This window comes from Prunus mume, linkage group LG6, assembly GCF_029339155.1.
Source record: "Prunus mume cultivar Tortuosa linkage group LG6, ASM2933915v1, whole genome shotgun sequence".
Lineage (NCBI taxonomy): Eukaryota > Viridiplantae > Streptophyta > Magnoliopsida > Rosales > Rosaceae > Prunus > Prunus mume.
The window spans coordinates 20,002,972-20,020,513 of record NC_142703.1 but is presented as its reverse complement, the minus strand read 5'-3'; the positions used below and the strand labels follow the sequence as shown (position 1 = coordinate 20,020,513).

Here is a 17,542-nt window from a genome sequence, read left to right as displayed (position 1 = left end):
GTGAAACTCCTTACTATTCGTTAAGCCAAATTTCGTCTTTTGACTGCGTTCCGGAATGAGCATGACCAGTTGGATAATTCATTCCCTCATCTGGCCATAATTTAACTAAGTGTGCTAGGTCACCTCTTTTTAATGAGTACAATTTCTTGCTTAAACATATGTTTTGCCCTATCAAAACCCCCACCTCACAAAAGGAACTACCACAGTAAAAATAAAAATGAGAGCCTCGAAACAAAGAAACCAAATGCGGAAGAAAGCACAAAATATAACAGGAAGACGACCTTGACATTGATTTATTGTATTGTTCGGATGAGTTCCAGAAAGGGACATGTATGTTTGTAATCATGGTAACTATGCCTTCTGAGAAGTTGGCATTGCGAGATTAACTACACCGCTGCCGGGTAAATTCTTCCATTGCTGAGTTACTGTTTTGATCTGGGTGAAAAAGTCAACACCAGCCTTACCTGTAATGCATACAAAAACTCTTCATAATTTACCAGAACGAAATAATTCATTATATACAACCATTGTTCGAACAATAACTACTCAAAAACAGATTGCTAACATCATAAAAAGAGTTGAGTAACAGGTGGAAGAGATATTTTACCATAGAAATTCAGATCGCCTGCAAAAGATGCCTTGTTGCCGGTAAAAGAGAAAAATGGCAAGGGAACTGGAATAGGAACGTTGATTCCAACCTATTTCATACTCAAAACAAGTTAGAGAGTGATATAAAGCGTATCTTTATTTGCCATATTATCTTGCAAATTCAGTAGCAGCAGATGCTCAGAAGACTTTGTTTACCTGTCCAGCCTCTATCTCAGTCTGAAATTTCCTTGCAGCTACCCCAGATGTAGTAAAAATAGAAGCTCCATTGCCATATCTGTTTTTTTTTATAAAAAAAAATGCTCATGTAAACCGCATAAAATATCTCTTCTAAACTAACGCTATTTAAGGCAATAAGAGAAAGCAATAATTAGTACTTGTTTCTGTTAACAAAGCTTATTGCCTCTTCTAAGCTGTCAGCCTGACATTAAGAAGAACAAAGGATGTGTTAACAATCTCCATACCACGCAAGGAGAAAGATGACAGGCAAAGAAACAGGAATTCAGTCAATCAACATACCTCCAAGCAAAGAAGAACTGGACCAAAAATTTCTTCCTGCACAAAAGGTAGAAAATAATCAAGTTCCTTCCAACATAAAGATTCAATTGATTTTCATCCTTAGAAATTTCAGTCCATATCAACATAAACAAACAAATACAAGGCGCTGAATCTCTTGGTATCCTACCAAATATGTGCCTAAGACCTTGGGTCTGTTTAATGGAGAAGGCAACCCCTACTGGGTAGCCAACAACCACCATCTGTTTTGAAAATACAATGGAAAAATTGAAAGGAAAAGAGACTAAAAATCTGAAGGAAAAAAAAAAGATACCTTGTGGCACTCCATGTCAGCTGTAACATTTGATAAGATTGTGGGGCCAATGAAATTTCCATGCTCATATCCTGGAACCTGTTTGTTACCGATGATGAATAAGTAGATAAGTAACCAGTTTCTCTTCAGAAAAACTGAGTCAGGCAAGCACATTAACTATCTAATATAACATAGAGAGGGGAGAGACTTATCATTAAAATGTCAAAACTATTTTGTGCTAGCAAGTTAGCAATAAGTGGGAAGCATCGAAATATAAAATGCTACCGCTATATTTCTGCCATCAAGCAATAGCCTTGCACCACTTTCAACACCAGACTGGATTAATTTGCATATCCGTTCCTTTGCCTGTGAACGAATCCAGTAAAAATTCATTAACAGAAACTAAAGAGTGAAGCCAATGTCAACCACATGAGCATGCACTTTAACAACTAATATGTTATTTGGTTAGTCATTCATGTAAATGTGGACAATTTATAGAAAGAAGACTTAAACAATGTCACTCTTTGGTAACCTAATTGGTAGTCTGGGAACGGGAGCAAAAAGGAAAAAATACTTTTAAAGTGCTTACTTGTTTGCTAATTATGGGACCAAGGTCAGCATCAGGTTCTGTTCCAGCACTTACTTTCAGAGCTTTGGCAGCTTCCACAAGTTTGTTCTCCCTGGAAGAGTTTAATAATTAAAATCTAATCTCAGTCTTCAAACTCAATTTTCTTTTTTCTTTTTCTTTTTTTAAATTTTTAAAAAAGCCTAGATTACATGGAAATAACAAGATATCAGTGACACCAATGATTGAGAACAAAACAAAACAAAACAAAAAACTGCAACGACAGAATGTAGGTCACTTCTTAAAACGTTCCATAGAACTGATACTTATTTTACTAAGCATTAATAGATACTAATAAGGTGGGTACAGAATTGAATTCATTTACCCTAAAATAGATAACAAAGAATTAGAACTTAATCATGTTCATTTCCTAGTCTGCTTTTACGTTGTGTTTTTTAATAAATTTAAAAGAAGCTTTCATACAAGAGTTTGTAGATATAGTAAAAAGTTCCTTTGCTTGACAAGTGAAATGAGCCATTTTCAGGAGGATAAGACTTGTCACAACAGGGATGGTTAACATGTATAATTCAGATACTTTGTCTAAAGCCATTTTCCTAAGTGAGGAAAGTGTAATGTTTTTATTTTGAATCTACATGAAGGTTAGATAAGGTTCTACTAAAACCTTATCTTGGATATGTTTTATTAGAGGAATCTTCTAGGAAACAGAATAAGGGTGAATATTGGTTTTTGGTCTTCTCAAGCACCACTTAACTCTTTTTAGAGAAGCCTTTTAGAACATAGAACGTTGCCAGAGCAGCAAGTGGAGATGGATTTGTAAAGGTAAGGACATCGAAGGTCAATAAAAACCTTACTTTGGTAACACTCTGAAGGTAAGTTTAAAACTTTGAACCTTCAAAGAAAAGGATACGCGAATGTGGAAGGCATAAACCTTAATGAAACTAAACATATGGAAAAAGAAAAGAGAAAAAAAAAAAAAAAAAACATAATACCATGACTTTGAACCTCCAACAAAGACAACTGTGCTGAGTGCCATGCACCGTTGTCCTGCAGCACCAAAGCCAGCAGCAACTAAAGCATTCAAAGTAGCATCAGCACTTGCATCAGGCATGACAATTGCATGGTTTTTTGGCCCCCATATTAGACTGGAAAAGTAGTTAACCAGGTAACCAATTCATTTCACTTTCAACTGGCACAAGGGTATGAAAGCCACCATTTGGCTCGTAAGAGAAACAGTTAAATACAAAGCGGACTTACCTGAACACGTTTCCCTTTTGCTGATGCTCTTGAATATATGTGCATGCCAGCCTTTGTGATGTAAACATAAAAACATTGTGTAAGAGTATAGCTAGACCAACTGATACATCACAATAAAATTGCAAAAAGAAGAAGAATTTTTCCTTTCAAAAAATTAAATATGATAAGAGCATGCTCCTTTGTACCAGAAACATACTGGTTGACATGCAAACTTATAGGTCTGAACAAAAGTTCACAACCAAGGTAAGAAAAGAATTCTTAAACCCGACAGATAAATTTATTCTGTAAGTCAACAAACAATTGTTGGAAAAATAATTTCAAAAGAGAAAACTTAAATTCTTATCATACTTCTAACTCTAAGCAACTTTGCATCCTAAAGTAAACATATTGGGGTCTACTTTGAAACTAAAATCACTTCCACAAACAAACTATGAGTTCATAGGAAATTCTCAGTGATGTGATATGGCTATCAACTGAATTGAAGACTTTATGTAGGGGTGGTGAGTACAACATGAAAACCACAAAAAGTTAGCTACATATTGGAATAACAATCGAGTTCAGGTATTTTTAATTCCTTTTTGGGATTGAAAATAAATTGAAACACACATAACGGTCCAGAATGTTAAGACTACAAGGACTATTAGTGTTGTTAACTTAACGTTCCAGATTAAGATGATAAAACTATACATAAAAGTACATACAGAAATTGGAATATGGATGTAATCACTGTGAGAAAACTTACAGTATTAGAACCCACAAATGATACAGCTTTTATATCCTCATCATCACAAATTGCATTGACAATATCCTGCCACAATGTAATATACATTCAGGGAAACCGATTCCACTAAAGGTACCAAACTTCTGATATGAAAGCTTCCAAAAAATTCAAAAGTTGTTTTTGGAAAAATCATTGCAAATATAAACACAACTGTACAACATATGGTATACAGCACTGGTGGGATTTACAGGTGCAAAACTCTTAGCTTCTCTTGCTCACTTTTTCATGCAACCAAACTACATTTACATTTCTAAGATATATATACAGGATTTAGAAATAATAAGTTATCAATAAAAGAAGCAGCGAAGCTTTCTTTCACAGGGAAAGACATCACGAGTCATCTGCTTCACTGTTAACATCTGGGGCCCACAATAATGATTTACACAAAAAACTACAGCCCCAAGAAAGTGAAAAAATTGGCTTCTTTTTGTGGATCCTTCTACTTTTATTCCCACCAATGACCCATGAGATGGCAAATATATCCAAAATACATATATAAAAAAATTCAACATCTTCGGAGTAAATATCAATCAAAATCCTACATGAATTGTTGAAAGCATCTGGCCATCTAGTTAGGCACAACTTAAGACAATAAGGTATAGTAGGGCTAATAAAAGTAGTTTGAGAACAATCATACATTGGTTCCATGAACAATATTTAAGACACCATCAGGCAGACCAGCCTCCATTGCTAACTCTGCCAGAATTACAGAAGCCCCTGCTCAAAAGAAAATATAACAGATCCTTTTTTAAATCAAAGCATGGAGATTAAAGTGTATCCATGCACGCATGAACTGACCTAAAATAGATGTAAAAGAAAATTTAGAATGCACAACTACCATGCTGTAACCAGCGTACATGTAATGAAGAAAAAAAAAAGTAACAAGTTGGACAATCAAGATGACATCCAAGGGGATCTATCAATATATGACTGATGATTTCTGTAGATCCTTGCATCTGATATATTTTAGCAAAGTTACCCTATTTATGCTATTTAAGCAGTGTAGAAATTAAGCATTTCGAAATATCACCCTTCAAGTTTCCTGAAGATCAAAGTTCTTGTTATAAATTCAACAAGTTCAAACAGAAACAACATCTACAGTCTCAAAAAAAAAAAACCTATAACAACCTATCATCAAATATATTAATATGAAATATAGATTGATATATGATAACACAAACATCAGGGTGCAAATTAAATTTTTTAATGAACTTTTTCTTGCTTCTATGGTTTTATGAAACAAAAACTTGAGGGAGGTAATGCTCCAGGACTAGATACACTGAGTTCTAAGTAAATCATAATCACCTGGATCTTTTTCTGATGGCTTTAAGACAAAGGTATTCCCACAAGTAACTGCAAGTGGGAACATCTGCAATAAAATCAGTAAAGGATTAGAAACCATTGACGTTTTCTTTTTCTTTATTTGAAGGAATGGAAAGTCAATGAAGTACCATTTAAGAAATAAATTTATAAACAAAATTTTTAAAAAACCCTGGTGTTTGTGTGCTTGTGAGAAGCAACTATAAAGACAGAGATAGAAGAATTCATTGCTCGATCAGATGCATTATTACAGTTTCAGCATGCTTAAGCATTTAGATGATTGGTGAATATACAATGTTTAAATAAAATTTTAACAAGAAACCAAAAAGAGGTAGAAAGATAGTAAGGATAAATCATGTATATGAAAAGGAAAGGAAAAACTGATGGTCATTTCAATTCAATCATGTCACAGGGGAAGACGATAGCAAGCTCACCCATAAGGGAATCATTGCCGGAAAGTTGAAGGGACAAATACCAGCACAAACACCAAGCGGCTCTCTAATACTGTATGTGTCAATTCCATTTGATACGTTAGAAACATACTCCCCCATTTGCAGAGTTGCCGTACCACAAGCATGCTCCACCACCTCTGAATAAGAAACCAATAAATTCTCAGAGCTTCAACATCACCCACTGAACTCCGTAATTATCCTGCAGAGAATCTTATTGACAACAAAGTACAAACACTGACCTAGCCCACGAAACACATCTCCATGTGCATCCTTCAATGTCTTTCCCTGTTCAGTGGTAATATTCAAGGCAAGCTTATCCTGAAAACAGAATAAAGAGATTTGTATTACTCAACCAACTGTATCCTTATTTAACTGTACAGAGAAAGACTATTTCAAAGTTCAAACCCAGCGCACTTACAATATCTCTCCGAATAAGCTCTTGGAGCTTGAACATGACACGTTGACGGACCGTAACTGGTGTGTGGCGCCATGATTGAAAAGCCTGCTTTGCTGCAGACACTGCAGCTTTAAACTCTTCATTTGTGGTCAAAGGAACTTGTGAAACAACTTCTTGTGTTGCCTATGACCAAGTTTTAAATACAAGATAACAACCATGAATTCTGTAAAGTTAACAACAAGAGAGAAAAGAAAAGAAGAACTGAAGCATATTATGCACTTACAGGGTTGATAACATCAATGGACGCAGATGATTGTGATTTAACAAAACTACCTCCAATTAGATTGGGAACGCTCTGATACAACAAAAACAATTAAAATTTGTATTAAAATTATATTAAATGAGAATTCTCCAATCTCAACTTTCCTCCACTTGAAATTGGTAGTTAAATCAAAAGTTGAACCCCTGAAAAGAAAATAAATAAAATCCCAACAGCTGCTTCCATTTCATTTCTCTTCATCTTTTCGTTTTTAGACTATTTTCTCAACAGCCAAACAAATCGTGATAACCGAAGTCTACTCAATAACAGTAACCATGAACCCACTTGAATACAAATAAATCATGTACTCGTCAAAATAAAAAATACATAGTCAAAACTACAAGCTACTGTGTGCGAATGATACATCATTTTCCCGAGAAAGAGTTCATTTTTCCTAGGAAACAAACAGGAGCTAAGCCAGTCTAGGATTGATTACCGGAGGGCTACCCTGCTTGGAAGACGGCTCGGCAGCTGTGGAGAAGTGAGAGCTTCTGAGAGCAAAGATCGCAGGCCTCAAAGCCTTCAAATTTCTCACTGCAACACAACAATATTAATACGTTGCAATCAAATTTCAAATCTTTTTTATCAAAATCATCTTTGTTTTAACTTGTGTACCTCTTTGAATTGAAAGCTGCAACATTTTTTTTTTTTCCCAGTTTTTTCGTTTCGCTCAATTTGATGAAAAGTGTCACTGACTTGGAAGCTTTTATCAGTTGGCGAGAAACAGCCAACCTTGATGACTGAATAACTGCGGTGTATCAATCTCTTCGTATGTTATCCGACGGCTAAGATTTTTGCTGACCCACCTGGGCCCACCTGTCGATTGGAGGGACTTTCTGATTAAAAATTTAATTGCTGACTATGAAGCACGATATATATGCATACACCAATTTTCATGTTAATCCACCGAGGAGAGTGTTTTCTTTTATATTTTTTTAGATTACGTACATTTCATACCCTTGAGGTGTGGCCATATCAAATTGGATTACGAAGTTTCAATTTCACAAAGAATGAAAGGAGAGCATAGAATCTTTGCAGGAATAGATGTATTTTCCCACCTGGGTTACAAATCTTTGCAATATTTAAAACTTTTAACAGTTTTATATACTAACTGTTGAAAGTTTGAATGAAATCAAGGACATTTATTTTACATTGATAGAAAGAAAAAAGAGTGAAATCTTTATAAATGTGGAAATCTCACACTTAGGGCCAGTTCGGCATTGTTGTCTTGTGAAAATAATCATTGTCAGATTTGCTGTAAGAGAAATCAATTGTGAGATAAACTAGTTTGGCGTTTGGTAAACTTTTTGTTAAAAATGTTGTTGGCATTGATTCTAGCATAATCAGAAAATGATTCCGGCATAATCATTAAACTGCTAGGACCTTGAATCTGAAAAGAGAAATTTGCAAGAAACAAGAGAAAAGGGGAAAGAAATGCACTCATTCATTCATACCCCTCCAGCAAGACTGAAGGAGAGTTTATACAATTGTTGATCATGGCCAACTGGCTATGATCTGGCAAGGGTTCTAACAAACTCCTACAAATGCGGAGAGCCGAGGTTGTTATTGTGACATTAGCTAGGCGATACTAAAGTGATATCGAGGTGATCGTATGTGGGCTGTAGAGAGTATTAGGCCCAAATGGGGATTGGGTCCTAACATTCCCACCCCCTTAGAGCATCATGACCTCAAGGTGAAAGGAAGGAAAGCGCTGGATAATCAAGCATCTTCCCAGTTGCATCTTCCTCGTAGGACCTCCCATTGAATGAGCAGTGAGTAACCGGTTTGTTACAGCGCTTGAAAATTCCCTGTTCGGCACCTTGGCTGGTACCAGCAACCACCCCAGTGGTCATAGGAGGCAATGTGGGAGACGAAGTGACATGGACACCCACCTTCTTTTTGAGCAAAGAGACATGGAACACATTATGGATTTTGGAGTTGCCAGGCAGCTGTAATTTGTAGGCTACTAAACCTACCCGAGAGAGCACCTGAAATGGACCATAGTACCTGGGGGATAGTTTGGGATGATGGGGATTACGGATGGTGGCTGACGGATGCGGTAAGCGGAGAAATACCTGTGCACCGGTTGGAACTCCCGTTCAAGACGGTGCTTATCGTGAAGTGTTTCATCCGTTCTTGAGCTACTTGCGGTTGAGACGAAGTTGGCGGAGAATGGTGTCCCTGTCCTGGAGAGTAGTATCCACAGCATCAAGCTGCGAAGTGCACGGAATGTACGATTGGATAGTTGGAGGTGGCTTCCCATATACAGCTTCATGAGGGGTCATTCGAATGGCAGATTGGTATGTAGTATTATACCACCATTCAGCCCATGGGAGCCATGTGGACCAGCTAGTGGGTTTATCCCCTGCAAAACAGCGCAAATAATGCTCAAGGGTACGGTTCAAAACCTCAGTTTGTCCATCGGATTGAGGATGATATGCAGAGCTGTGGCAAAGCTTGGTCCCTTGTGATTGAAAGAAGGCTGTCCAAAACTGGCTCAGGAAAGTAGGATCACGGTCGCTCACTATGGTGCGAAGGAGACCATGAAGACGAAAAATCTCCTTTATAAAGAGTGGGCCACCGAGCTGCTGTGTAAGGGTGTTTGAGAGCAACAAAATGGCCATATTTCGACAGTCGATCAACCACAACCAAAATGCAGTTCTTACCGTGGCTTGAGGGTAATCCTTCCACGAAGTCCATGGCGATATCTTGCCATATGGTTTCGGGAATTGGCAAGGGTTGTAATAAACCGGGTGGGCGAATGGATTCATACTTGTTACGTTGACAAGTGTCGCAGGCAGCGACGAACCGTTTGACATCGGCTTTGAGCCCCGCCAACGAAAATTACGCATGATCGCGTTTATCGTCGCAAATAGCGGAGTGACTGCAGTTGGTGTCTTTGTGGAATTCTGCCAAGATTTTGTCTCTCCAAGTAGCGTTGCAGGCACAAACAACCGGTGTTTATAATAAAGCTTGTCATGAGCCCAGATTATAGTGAGGAAGGGAATTTGGATCGTGCGTCGAATAAGCTGCTGCGTAGGAGGATCCTGGACACATGCTTCTGCCATTTGAGGAATATAGTCAAAAATCGGAGTAGTGAGCCCCATTAAAGCTAGTAACTCATGTTTTCTTGAGAGTGCATCAGGTCCAGCATTATTCACCCCTGCGCGGTATGCAATTTCATAATTGTAACCCAGCAATTTAAGTAGCCATTTTTCCTGAGTAGGAGTTGTGATTCTCTGTTCCAAGAAGTATTTGATAGTCTGATGATCTGTCAAAACTTTAAACTTTCTACCCAAGAGATAGGGGCGCCAATGATCAATGGCATATACAAGAGCCATCATCTCTTTGTCATAGACAGACAGGGACTTGTGCTTGTCGGATAAAGTCTTGCTGAGGTATGCAATGGGGTGACGGTCTTGTGAAAGGATAGCCCCAATTCCACCATTAGAAGCGTCACATTCGATGACAAAATCCTTACTAAAATCTGGCAGGGCAAGAACAGGGGTTGTTGTTAGTGCCTTCTTGAGTGCCAAAAAAGCTTGTGCTGCAAGCGGTGACCATTCAAACCCATCTTTTCGCAGCATATTAGTCAAGGGCTTGGAAATAAGGCCGAATCCCTTTACAAACTTGCGGTAGTATCCTGCCAAGCCGAGAAAGCCTCGTAGCCCCTTGATTGTTGTCGGTTTTGGCCATGACTCGATGCACTGGATTTTCTTATGATCAACCCCAACCCCTGCTGCAGAAATGGTGTGACCCAAGTAGTCAACTGAAGCCTGACCAAATGAACATTTGGAAAGTTTCACCTTTAAGTGATTAACCCGCAGTATCTCAAAAACCAATTCAAGATGAGCAACATGGTCTGACAGGGTACGGCTGTAAACAAGAATGTCATCAAAAAATACCAGAACAAATTTTCTTAAATACGAACGAAAAACAGCATTCATCAGCGTGAAAGGTAGAAGGGGCGTTGGTAAGACCAAACGGCATCACGATAAATTCGTAATGTCCCTCATGGGTACGAAAAGCCGTTTTGTGGATGTCGCCCTCCTTCATGCGAATCTGATGGTAACCGGATCGCAGGTCAAGTTTGGTAAAATAGGCAGCCCCATGTAATTCATCAAGCAGTTCGTCAATTACCGGAATGGGGAACTTGTCCTTAATGGTCACTTGATTGAGAGCTCTATAGTCTATACAAAATCTCCAGGTGCCTTCTTTTTTTTTAACTGATCTGGGGATGAGAAAGGACTAATCTGTGTCGAATCAATCCTGCCGCCAACATGTCTCGAACTTGAGCCTCTATTTCGACTTTTGGTGTGGGCATATCGTCGATACGGTCTGACAGAACCGGAGCGGTGCCCGCCATCGCAGTGATCGATGATCAACACTCCGTGTGGGAGGAAGACTCGTGGGTTCGGTAAAAATGTCCTCAAATACATCTAGCAATTGCAGCGGTTGTGGCAATGGTGTGGAGACAGAGGTATTTTTTGAGGGCCACCCTTCTTCAATAACTCCACGGCAAGAAGGCGGACTTAGGTGTCGATTGGAGTGAACCAGCAGTTCCCACGATTCTGTGATTAACCCCATCCACAGTGAATTCCATCGTTTTGTGCTGAAAATTCCATCCCACCAGTCCTAATGTCTCCAACCAATCTACACCTAAAACCAAATCACACCCAGCTACAGCAAGAAGCCGATAGTCATGTTGAAAGTGGTACCCTTGCATTTGCACTGTAACTCCGCGAACCACGCCCTTGGTACTCAAGGGTTTACCTGAGGCCACAACCACTGTTTCAATAGACTGCTTCTCAATATTCTGGTTGAGTTGCTCCGCAATTTTGGTATTAAGAAAACTCCGATCAGCCCCAGAGTCGATAAATACCAATATAGGGACCCCTTGTAGTTGACCCATTAATTTCATGGCACGACCTTTGCTCCGCCGCCTGTCAACAATGGCATGGAGTTGGACCGGAATGTCATCTGGAAGGACAGGCCCCTCCTCCATTGCCGCACCGTTATCTTCTTGTACCCTATCATCAGTGCCCATATCTTCCCCTTCAATTTCGATCATCAAAATCTGCGACTGTTTGCATCTGTGACCTGGCACATAAGGATCATCACAATAAAAACACAGACCTTTTTGCCGTCGTTCTTGGAGCTCGGATTGTGTCCTTCGATTGATTGGAGGTCCTGCACGGGGCGTCTCCATATGAGCTTTCGAAGTGGTATTCGTGGGTATGAAGGGTGGTTTAGTTTTGACCAGCGGCGCGAAGGTAGAAAGTTTTGGTCTGTTGGCTCTGAAAGCAGCCCGTTTCCTGAGTTGTTTGTTCTCAAAAATCTGAGCTAATTCCATGGCTCGTGCAAGCGTTTTGGGCTCCAGCGCCAGGATATCATCTTGGATATCTTCCTTCAGACCTCCTAGGAATACCCCTAAGAGTAATTCATCAGTCCAACCCACGGCCCGACATGACAGCTTGATAAATTGGGCCATATACTCCGCGACTAAGCCCGCTTGTCGAATACGCGATAGGGCCACATTAGAGTTCAAAGCCTCACCTGGCCCAAAACGTTGTAAGAGCATTTCTGAAAAAATGGTCCATGACTCCCTAGAATACCTAGCCTCATACCATTTCATCCAAAGTGCTGCGTCACCTCCCAAGTGCATAGCCGCCACCATGACCTTCATGGGTTCGTCCACCTCGTGATATTCTAGAAATCGTTCTGCCATTGCTAACCAATTTCATGGGTTTCATGTTCGCATGATGAGGAGGATGGAATCCCGGTCTTGGCGGAACCATCGAGGATGCTGGTAAATGATGAGCAGGTAGTCCTGTGGGCATGGTGGTGGAACTGAGAAAAAAGGTGGCCGAATAAGCGGCCTGCATTCCGGTCGTGGTATGGTACACCGTGGTCCGTAAGGGCGGCTGAGTGTATTGAGGTGCTGTCAAAGGGTGTTGTAGTGAGGACGGTATTATCGGCGACGAGCCCAAAGGAGCAATCGAAGGTTGAATCTGAGGAGTTGGTCCCATCCATCCTAGATTGGAGCTGATACCACCAAATATCGGGTGGTTCGGTGCCGTGAAAGTCATATTTAGCCGAGGACCTCCTGGAAACCCCATCGTGGTGGTTGATGGCGTCGCGACAGAGCTCTGTTGCTGTAGCAATGGTCCGGTGGAAGTCGGGTGGTCTTGATGGCTTGGTGATTGCGGTGGATTCCGAGTGCTGAGAGCTCGAATTTCTTCCAAAATCGATTTTTGGAACGCGGTGTTTTGATCTTGTTGAGCCACGAGAGTTTGTTGTACTTCTGTCATATTTGTTTGCACCGCCGCTTGTTGTACTGCGATTGCGGTCACAGCGGCTTGGACCTCTTGGAGTTGAGAGTCCCACAATTCGCGTTGAGCGTCAAGCTCGGCCTCGGCTATGGCAGCGACCTCCATGGAGGCGGTCGACTGTCCCTTCCTCCCCATGGTTCGAAACCAGGCTCTGAATACCAAATGCTAGGACCTTGAATCTGAAAAGAGAAATTTGCAAGAAACAAGAGAAAAGGGGAAAGAAATGCACTCATTCATTCATACCCCTCCAGCAAGACTGAAGGAGAGTTTATACAATTGTTGATCATGGCCAACTGGCTATGATCTGGCAAGGGTTCTAACAAACTCCTACAAATGCGGAGAGCCGAGGTTGTTATTGTGACATTAGCTAGGCGATACTAAAGTGATATCGAGGTGATCGTATGTGGGCTGTAGAGAGTATTAGGCCCAAATGGGGATTGGGTCCTAACATAAACCTAGCGCCTCTTCAAAACTAATTTCTGCATAATCAGAAAATGAAAGTACCTCATTAGCTGTTTTTACTTATAACTTTCTCTAACATTAATTTTTAACAATAAGTGATTTTCTCATAGTTTACCAAACGAGTTGTACTTCCCATTTTTTTTTTAAAAAATCACTTATCAGCCCAAATAAAAAATGTCAAACATGCACTTGGTAAATAGAAGTTTGGCCAAGTGGAATCCAATTACGCTTCAAATTCGATTTGGGCATTAAATATTACATAATTAATATTTAATATTTAATTATAAAAAATATGGGCCTTGGGGCACTTCAGATTTAAATTATTTTTTTAGTTTCGAATTAATAATTTTTTTTATTAATTCGGATTACTTTAATTCACTATTTTCTATCAGTTGTGACTCTTCTTTACAAGGTTTCAGAAATTTATTTAAATCAAACAAGGCTTCATTTGTCACATGTCCACCTCTGGCAATCCCCCTTTTGGCCAACACAGCATCCGGCATGTTGCCGTAACCCAAAGCAACCACTGACTCCTCTCTCATCGCAGCCAATACCTCCTAGCCAACCACCCCTCCAGATTCCGACCAACCACCGCGGTCACCAACTATATCGCCCTCAACCTTTTTTTTTTTTTAAAAAAAAAAAAAAGGAAATTTAGTGTGCTTTAAAATACTCGAACCTTGACCCTGAAAGGAGAGTAGTCTCATTCACAAACCACTACACCAACCTTGTTTTTGTGATATTTTGTTATTTATGCAATATTTATATTAACAGTCAATGGTTTTATTTTAAAAAAAAAAATTATTTCAACATCGATACGTGTAAAAATTGTAACAAATCCCTCATGCTTAGCTCTAGAATTATACAAAACAAAATAGTGTGATATCACAAATGTAAACAAAAACAAAAACTGTAAATAAAAACAGAAATTGCAAACAAAAACAAAAACCAAAAACCAAAAAATTCATGCCAACAGCTAGTAACCTCAACTCCTCAGCATCCAATCCCTAGTTGTTCATCAACACACACACACACACATTCGCTCTTCACAAACAAGAAAACACTGTTCAAAAAAGTGAAAATGCTACAATGTGAGCTCACACAATGCAAACTCCCTTCCCCTGTCCAAATGAAACCACAACACTCTGCACATCAACCATTGATCAAAACAAAAACTACAATGCAGTAACAGAAATTGCAATCCACAAACAGAAACTGCTGAACTATTCCAGCCAAAATTGGCCTTGAACTTGGGCTATTTGGGTCTGGTATTTTGGGGAGATGATAGAGAAGGTGATGGCGAGCAACTTTTGTGAAGGAATGATGGCGTGATAAGGTCGTTACAACGATGGAAAGTCGTCGTAAAATTAGGTTTGCGGCAGGGCGTGACTGCTGGACTGTTCCAACCAAAATTGGCCACAAACGCTAGCTGTTTGGGTCGGGTATTTTGGGAAGATGAAAGAGGAGGTGATGGTGAGCAACTTTCGTGAAGGAACGATGACGAAATAAGGTCGTTACAATGATGGAAAGTCACTGTGCAATTGGTAATGTGGTTGCCCTATTTTCCAGTTGAGGGAAAGAGGGGGAGGATGAAATCTGATTTTGGCAAGGCTTTTCAACAAAAAAGGGTACAATTGTATTACTTTTCTCATTTAGATAGACCCAATGAATCTAAGCGTTCCATTTGGCCAAATTCAAAACAAAATTTGATTCCTAAGTATTTAAACCAAAAAAGAAATACTCTATGTCTCAAATCCTAATTCGTAAGGATTGTTATGTCTAATACCTAATTTTTCTTAAATTGTAATGGGAAATTTGCATAAATACTACCTGAACGATTAGTCATGAGCACTATTACCCTTTGAACTTTTAATTTTTATTTTTAACCACTTGAAATTTAAAAAATACTGAAATCTACCACTTACGTCTGACTCTGTTAAAAGTTCCTGTAAATTTAAAGGCATTTCTGTCACTTCACCATAACTAAAAATAATTTTAAAAAAAGAATTAAAAGAAGAAAAAAAAAGTTGACCACATTAGAGCAAGTCCACCCTTGCTTCAAAACCGCAAAAGGCGCCTAGGGAAGGAAGCGCTCTAGCGCGCAAGGGCCACAGCAAGAGCTGGTCCCATGAGCCGAGCAAGTCCACAGCAAATTCAGCCGCTGTGGTAATCGATGCAATCGACGTCATAATGGCGTCAAGAACCCAAAAAAGCGAAAAAAAAACCATAAATTCAGAATTTTTTAAATAAATACCTAGGCATATTCTTTACTTTCCACACCAAAAACTTTATACAAATTCATCTCCTCATATCTCATATGAATAGTATTTGCCTTAGACTTGCCCTAGACTTAGCTCTCATGGGTGGAATCACAAATGCAAAGGTGACACTATTCAAATGAATAGTGGCATTCTTCTTTACCTTAGACTTCTTGTGGGTGGAAGTGCTCTTAGAGCATCTCAAAGGGAAGATGCAAAACTATAGGGAAACCTCATTTGGCTTGCCACACTAAAAATAAAGGACACGGACAGGAAAGGACAAGTATCTTAATATTCTCTTGATTGAAGGTTGATAGGGATAGAATTACAAAGATGATGCTTCTAGCCTTTTCGGGCTAAGAAGTAGTATGTCCTTTATTTATGGGGATCCCCTCTATTTATAGGGTTTCTTTTACAAGATATTTGTAAGTTGTGTTAAATGGCTTGGCGCCGAGCCGACCATGTCATGCCTGAGTGTTCGTCCCATCATGCGGTTGGACAAATTGGAGATTGCCATGTTTCAGTCATGATGGTTTCACATGGTTTTAGTAAGGGGTGGGCTGCAGAGTAGTCTGTCCTCCGTCACATCTTGTTCGGAGACGAATGGCAAATCTACACGTGGGATCAGAGGTGACAAAACGCACCCAAGAGGTTCCGCTAGCTCTTTAAATGCAAGTGAAGATACTTCGTATTTTACCCATGGCCGCGGCTAAAATACAACGTGTTGCATGCTGCTAGTAAGTCCGCGCTACTTTATAATTTCTTCACAATTTCTTCACATCCATGGAAGATGCATACGAAATCATGTTCTATCGTGTAAGAAGGGTGGGCACGATCCAGATTGGATCAGTTTCACTTCAAAACTATGATCGAATCAATTATAATATAATGATTTAATTCGTTTTGATTTTGACAAAAGTCACAATGGAAACCAAACCAATTCAAGACAGTTTGGTTTAGTTTGGCCCAAACTATTTCCTTTTGCATTATTTCAACATTGTTTGTCCAATTACGATTTGAATCGGCCGATTTCATCAGTTTCACCAGTTTAAGTAAGTTGTGAATTTGAATGAAAAATGCAAACCACCACATGTTAAAATATTTCCTTTAAACAATTGTACGGATATAAAATTGAGATTTTCTATTTAAACCCCACACTTCTCTTAGTTCACCTCATGTTCTAAGTTCACCCCAACTTTTAATTTAAAATTTCACAATTTCTAAGAAAACCCCACTATCTTCCCAAACTACCCTTAAATACACCCCAATCTGAAAAAATAAGAAAGAAAAGAAATTTTCTATTTAAACCCCACAAGCTACCCTTAGAGGAGGAATGTATACAGCTTTGGGGAGATCATGCTGGAAATTTTAAGCAATGGCAAGTTGATGAATTCAGGAGCAAGCATATAGAGTAAGTCAAGGGAAGTTGTTATGAGAGAAATTTACAATGAGAATGAAGTTGGTACGAACATTCCGATGCGAGAGGAGATAAAACTGGTACTTGAGGTGCTACACTTTGCACTAGGAGTAGGCCATCTGATCGGCCATCAATGGAGAATACATTGAAGCTTTTATTAGAGTGGAAAAGAAACAAGAAAAATTACCCAACTATTGAAGTTGCAACAATAGAATTATGATTTTTAAATGCACACTGGAATGCCAGAAGTGATAATAATATTACTGTTCCTAGCAAAAAAAAAAAAAAAAACACAAACCCAAATCCGAAATTTAATATTTTCTAGAGAAAGAGAACAGCTTTACCAAAACATTAGGTATTTTAAAAAAACAAAAAACAAAAACACAAAAGCAATCAACAAAGGGAAGAGAATAAGACCATTACAGTCAAACAATTAACAAGTTTTTCCATTAGCTCCCACATAGATTTTAAAAAGATATGTTCTTCAAAGTTCAACGTCTCTAGCAATACGATGTAGAAGAGTTTGTATTTTTCTAAAACTTAATATGAA

General features: G+C 39.1%; 2 protein-coding genes across 3 annotated transcripts; both read right to left on the bottom strand.

Moving 5' to 3' along the window:
• Positions 1 to 266: 266 nt before the first annotated feature.
• LOC103335834 (methylmalonate-semialdehyde dehydrogenase [acylating], mitochondrial-like) lies at positions 267 to 7,290 on the bottom strand. Of its 2 annotated transcripts, XR_016128156.1 has the most exons (19): positions 7,139 to 7,290; positions 6,960 to 7,057; positions 6,488 to 6,559; positions 6,226 to 6,387; positions 6,047 to 6,125; positions 5,790 to 5,944; positions 5,341 to 5,404; positions 4,673 to 4,752; positions 3,997 to 4,062; positions 3,255 to 3,305; positions 2,990 to 3,142; positions 2,004 to 2,094; positions 1,700 to 1,780; positions 1,436 to 1,513; positions 1,126 to 1,161; positions 984 to 1,027; positions 805 to 883; positions 608 to 698; positions 267 to 464 (listed from the first exon to the last, which is right to left on the bottom strand). XR_016128156.1 is itself a non-coding variant. In XM_089055207.1 (11 exons), exons 1-11 carry the CDS (start codon positions 7,161 to 7,163, stop codon positions 3,101 to 3,103), a joined length of 894 nt encoding a protein of 297 aa, XP_088911333.1. In that variant the 5' UTR covers positions 7,164 to 7,290; the 3' UTR covers positions 2,986 to 3,100. The 2 variants fall into 2 exon arrangements, 1 of the variants encoding a protein (XP_088911333.1); XM_089055207.1 differs by lacking the exons at positions 267 to 464; positions 608 to 698; positions 805 to 883; ... (3 more) ...; positions 1,700 to 1,780; positions 2,004 to 2,094 and having other exon boundaries at positions 2,986 to 3,142.
• On the bottom strand, positions 352 to 3,033 carry LOC148916381 (methylmalonate-semialdehyde dehydrogenase [acylating], mitochondrial-like). Its single transcript, XM_089055116.1, has 9 exons — positions 2,990 to 3,033; positions 2,004 to 2,094; positions 1,700 to 1,780; positions 1,436 to 1,513; positions 1,126 to 1,161; positions 984 to 1,027; positions 805 to 883; positions 608 to 698; positions 352 to 464 (listed from the first exon to the last, which is right to left on the bottom strand). The coding sequence occupies exons 1-9, from the start codon at positions 3,031 to 3,033 to the stop codon at positions 352 to 354; spliced, it is 657 nt and encodes a 218-aa protein (XP_088911242.1).
• Positions 7,291 to 17,542: the final 10,252 nt, after the last annotated feature.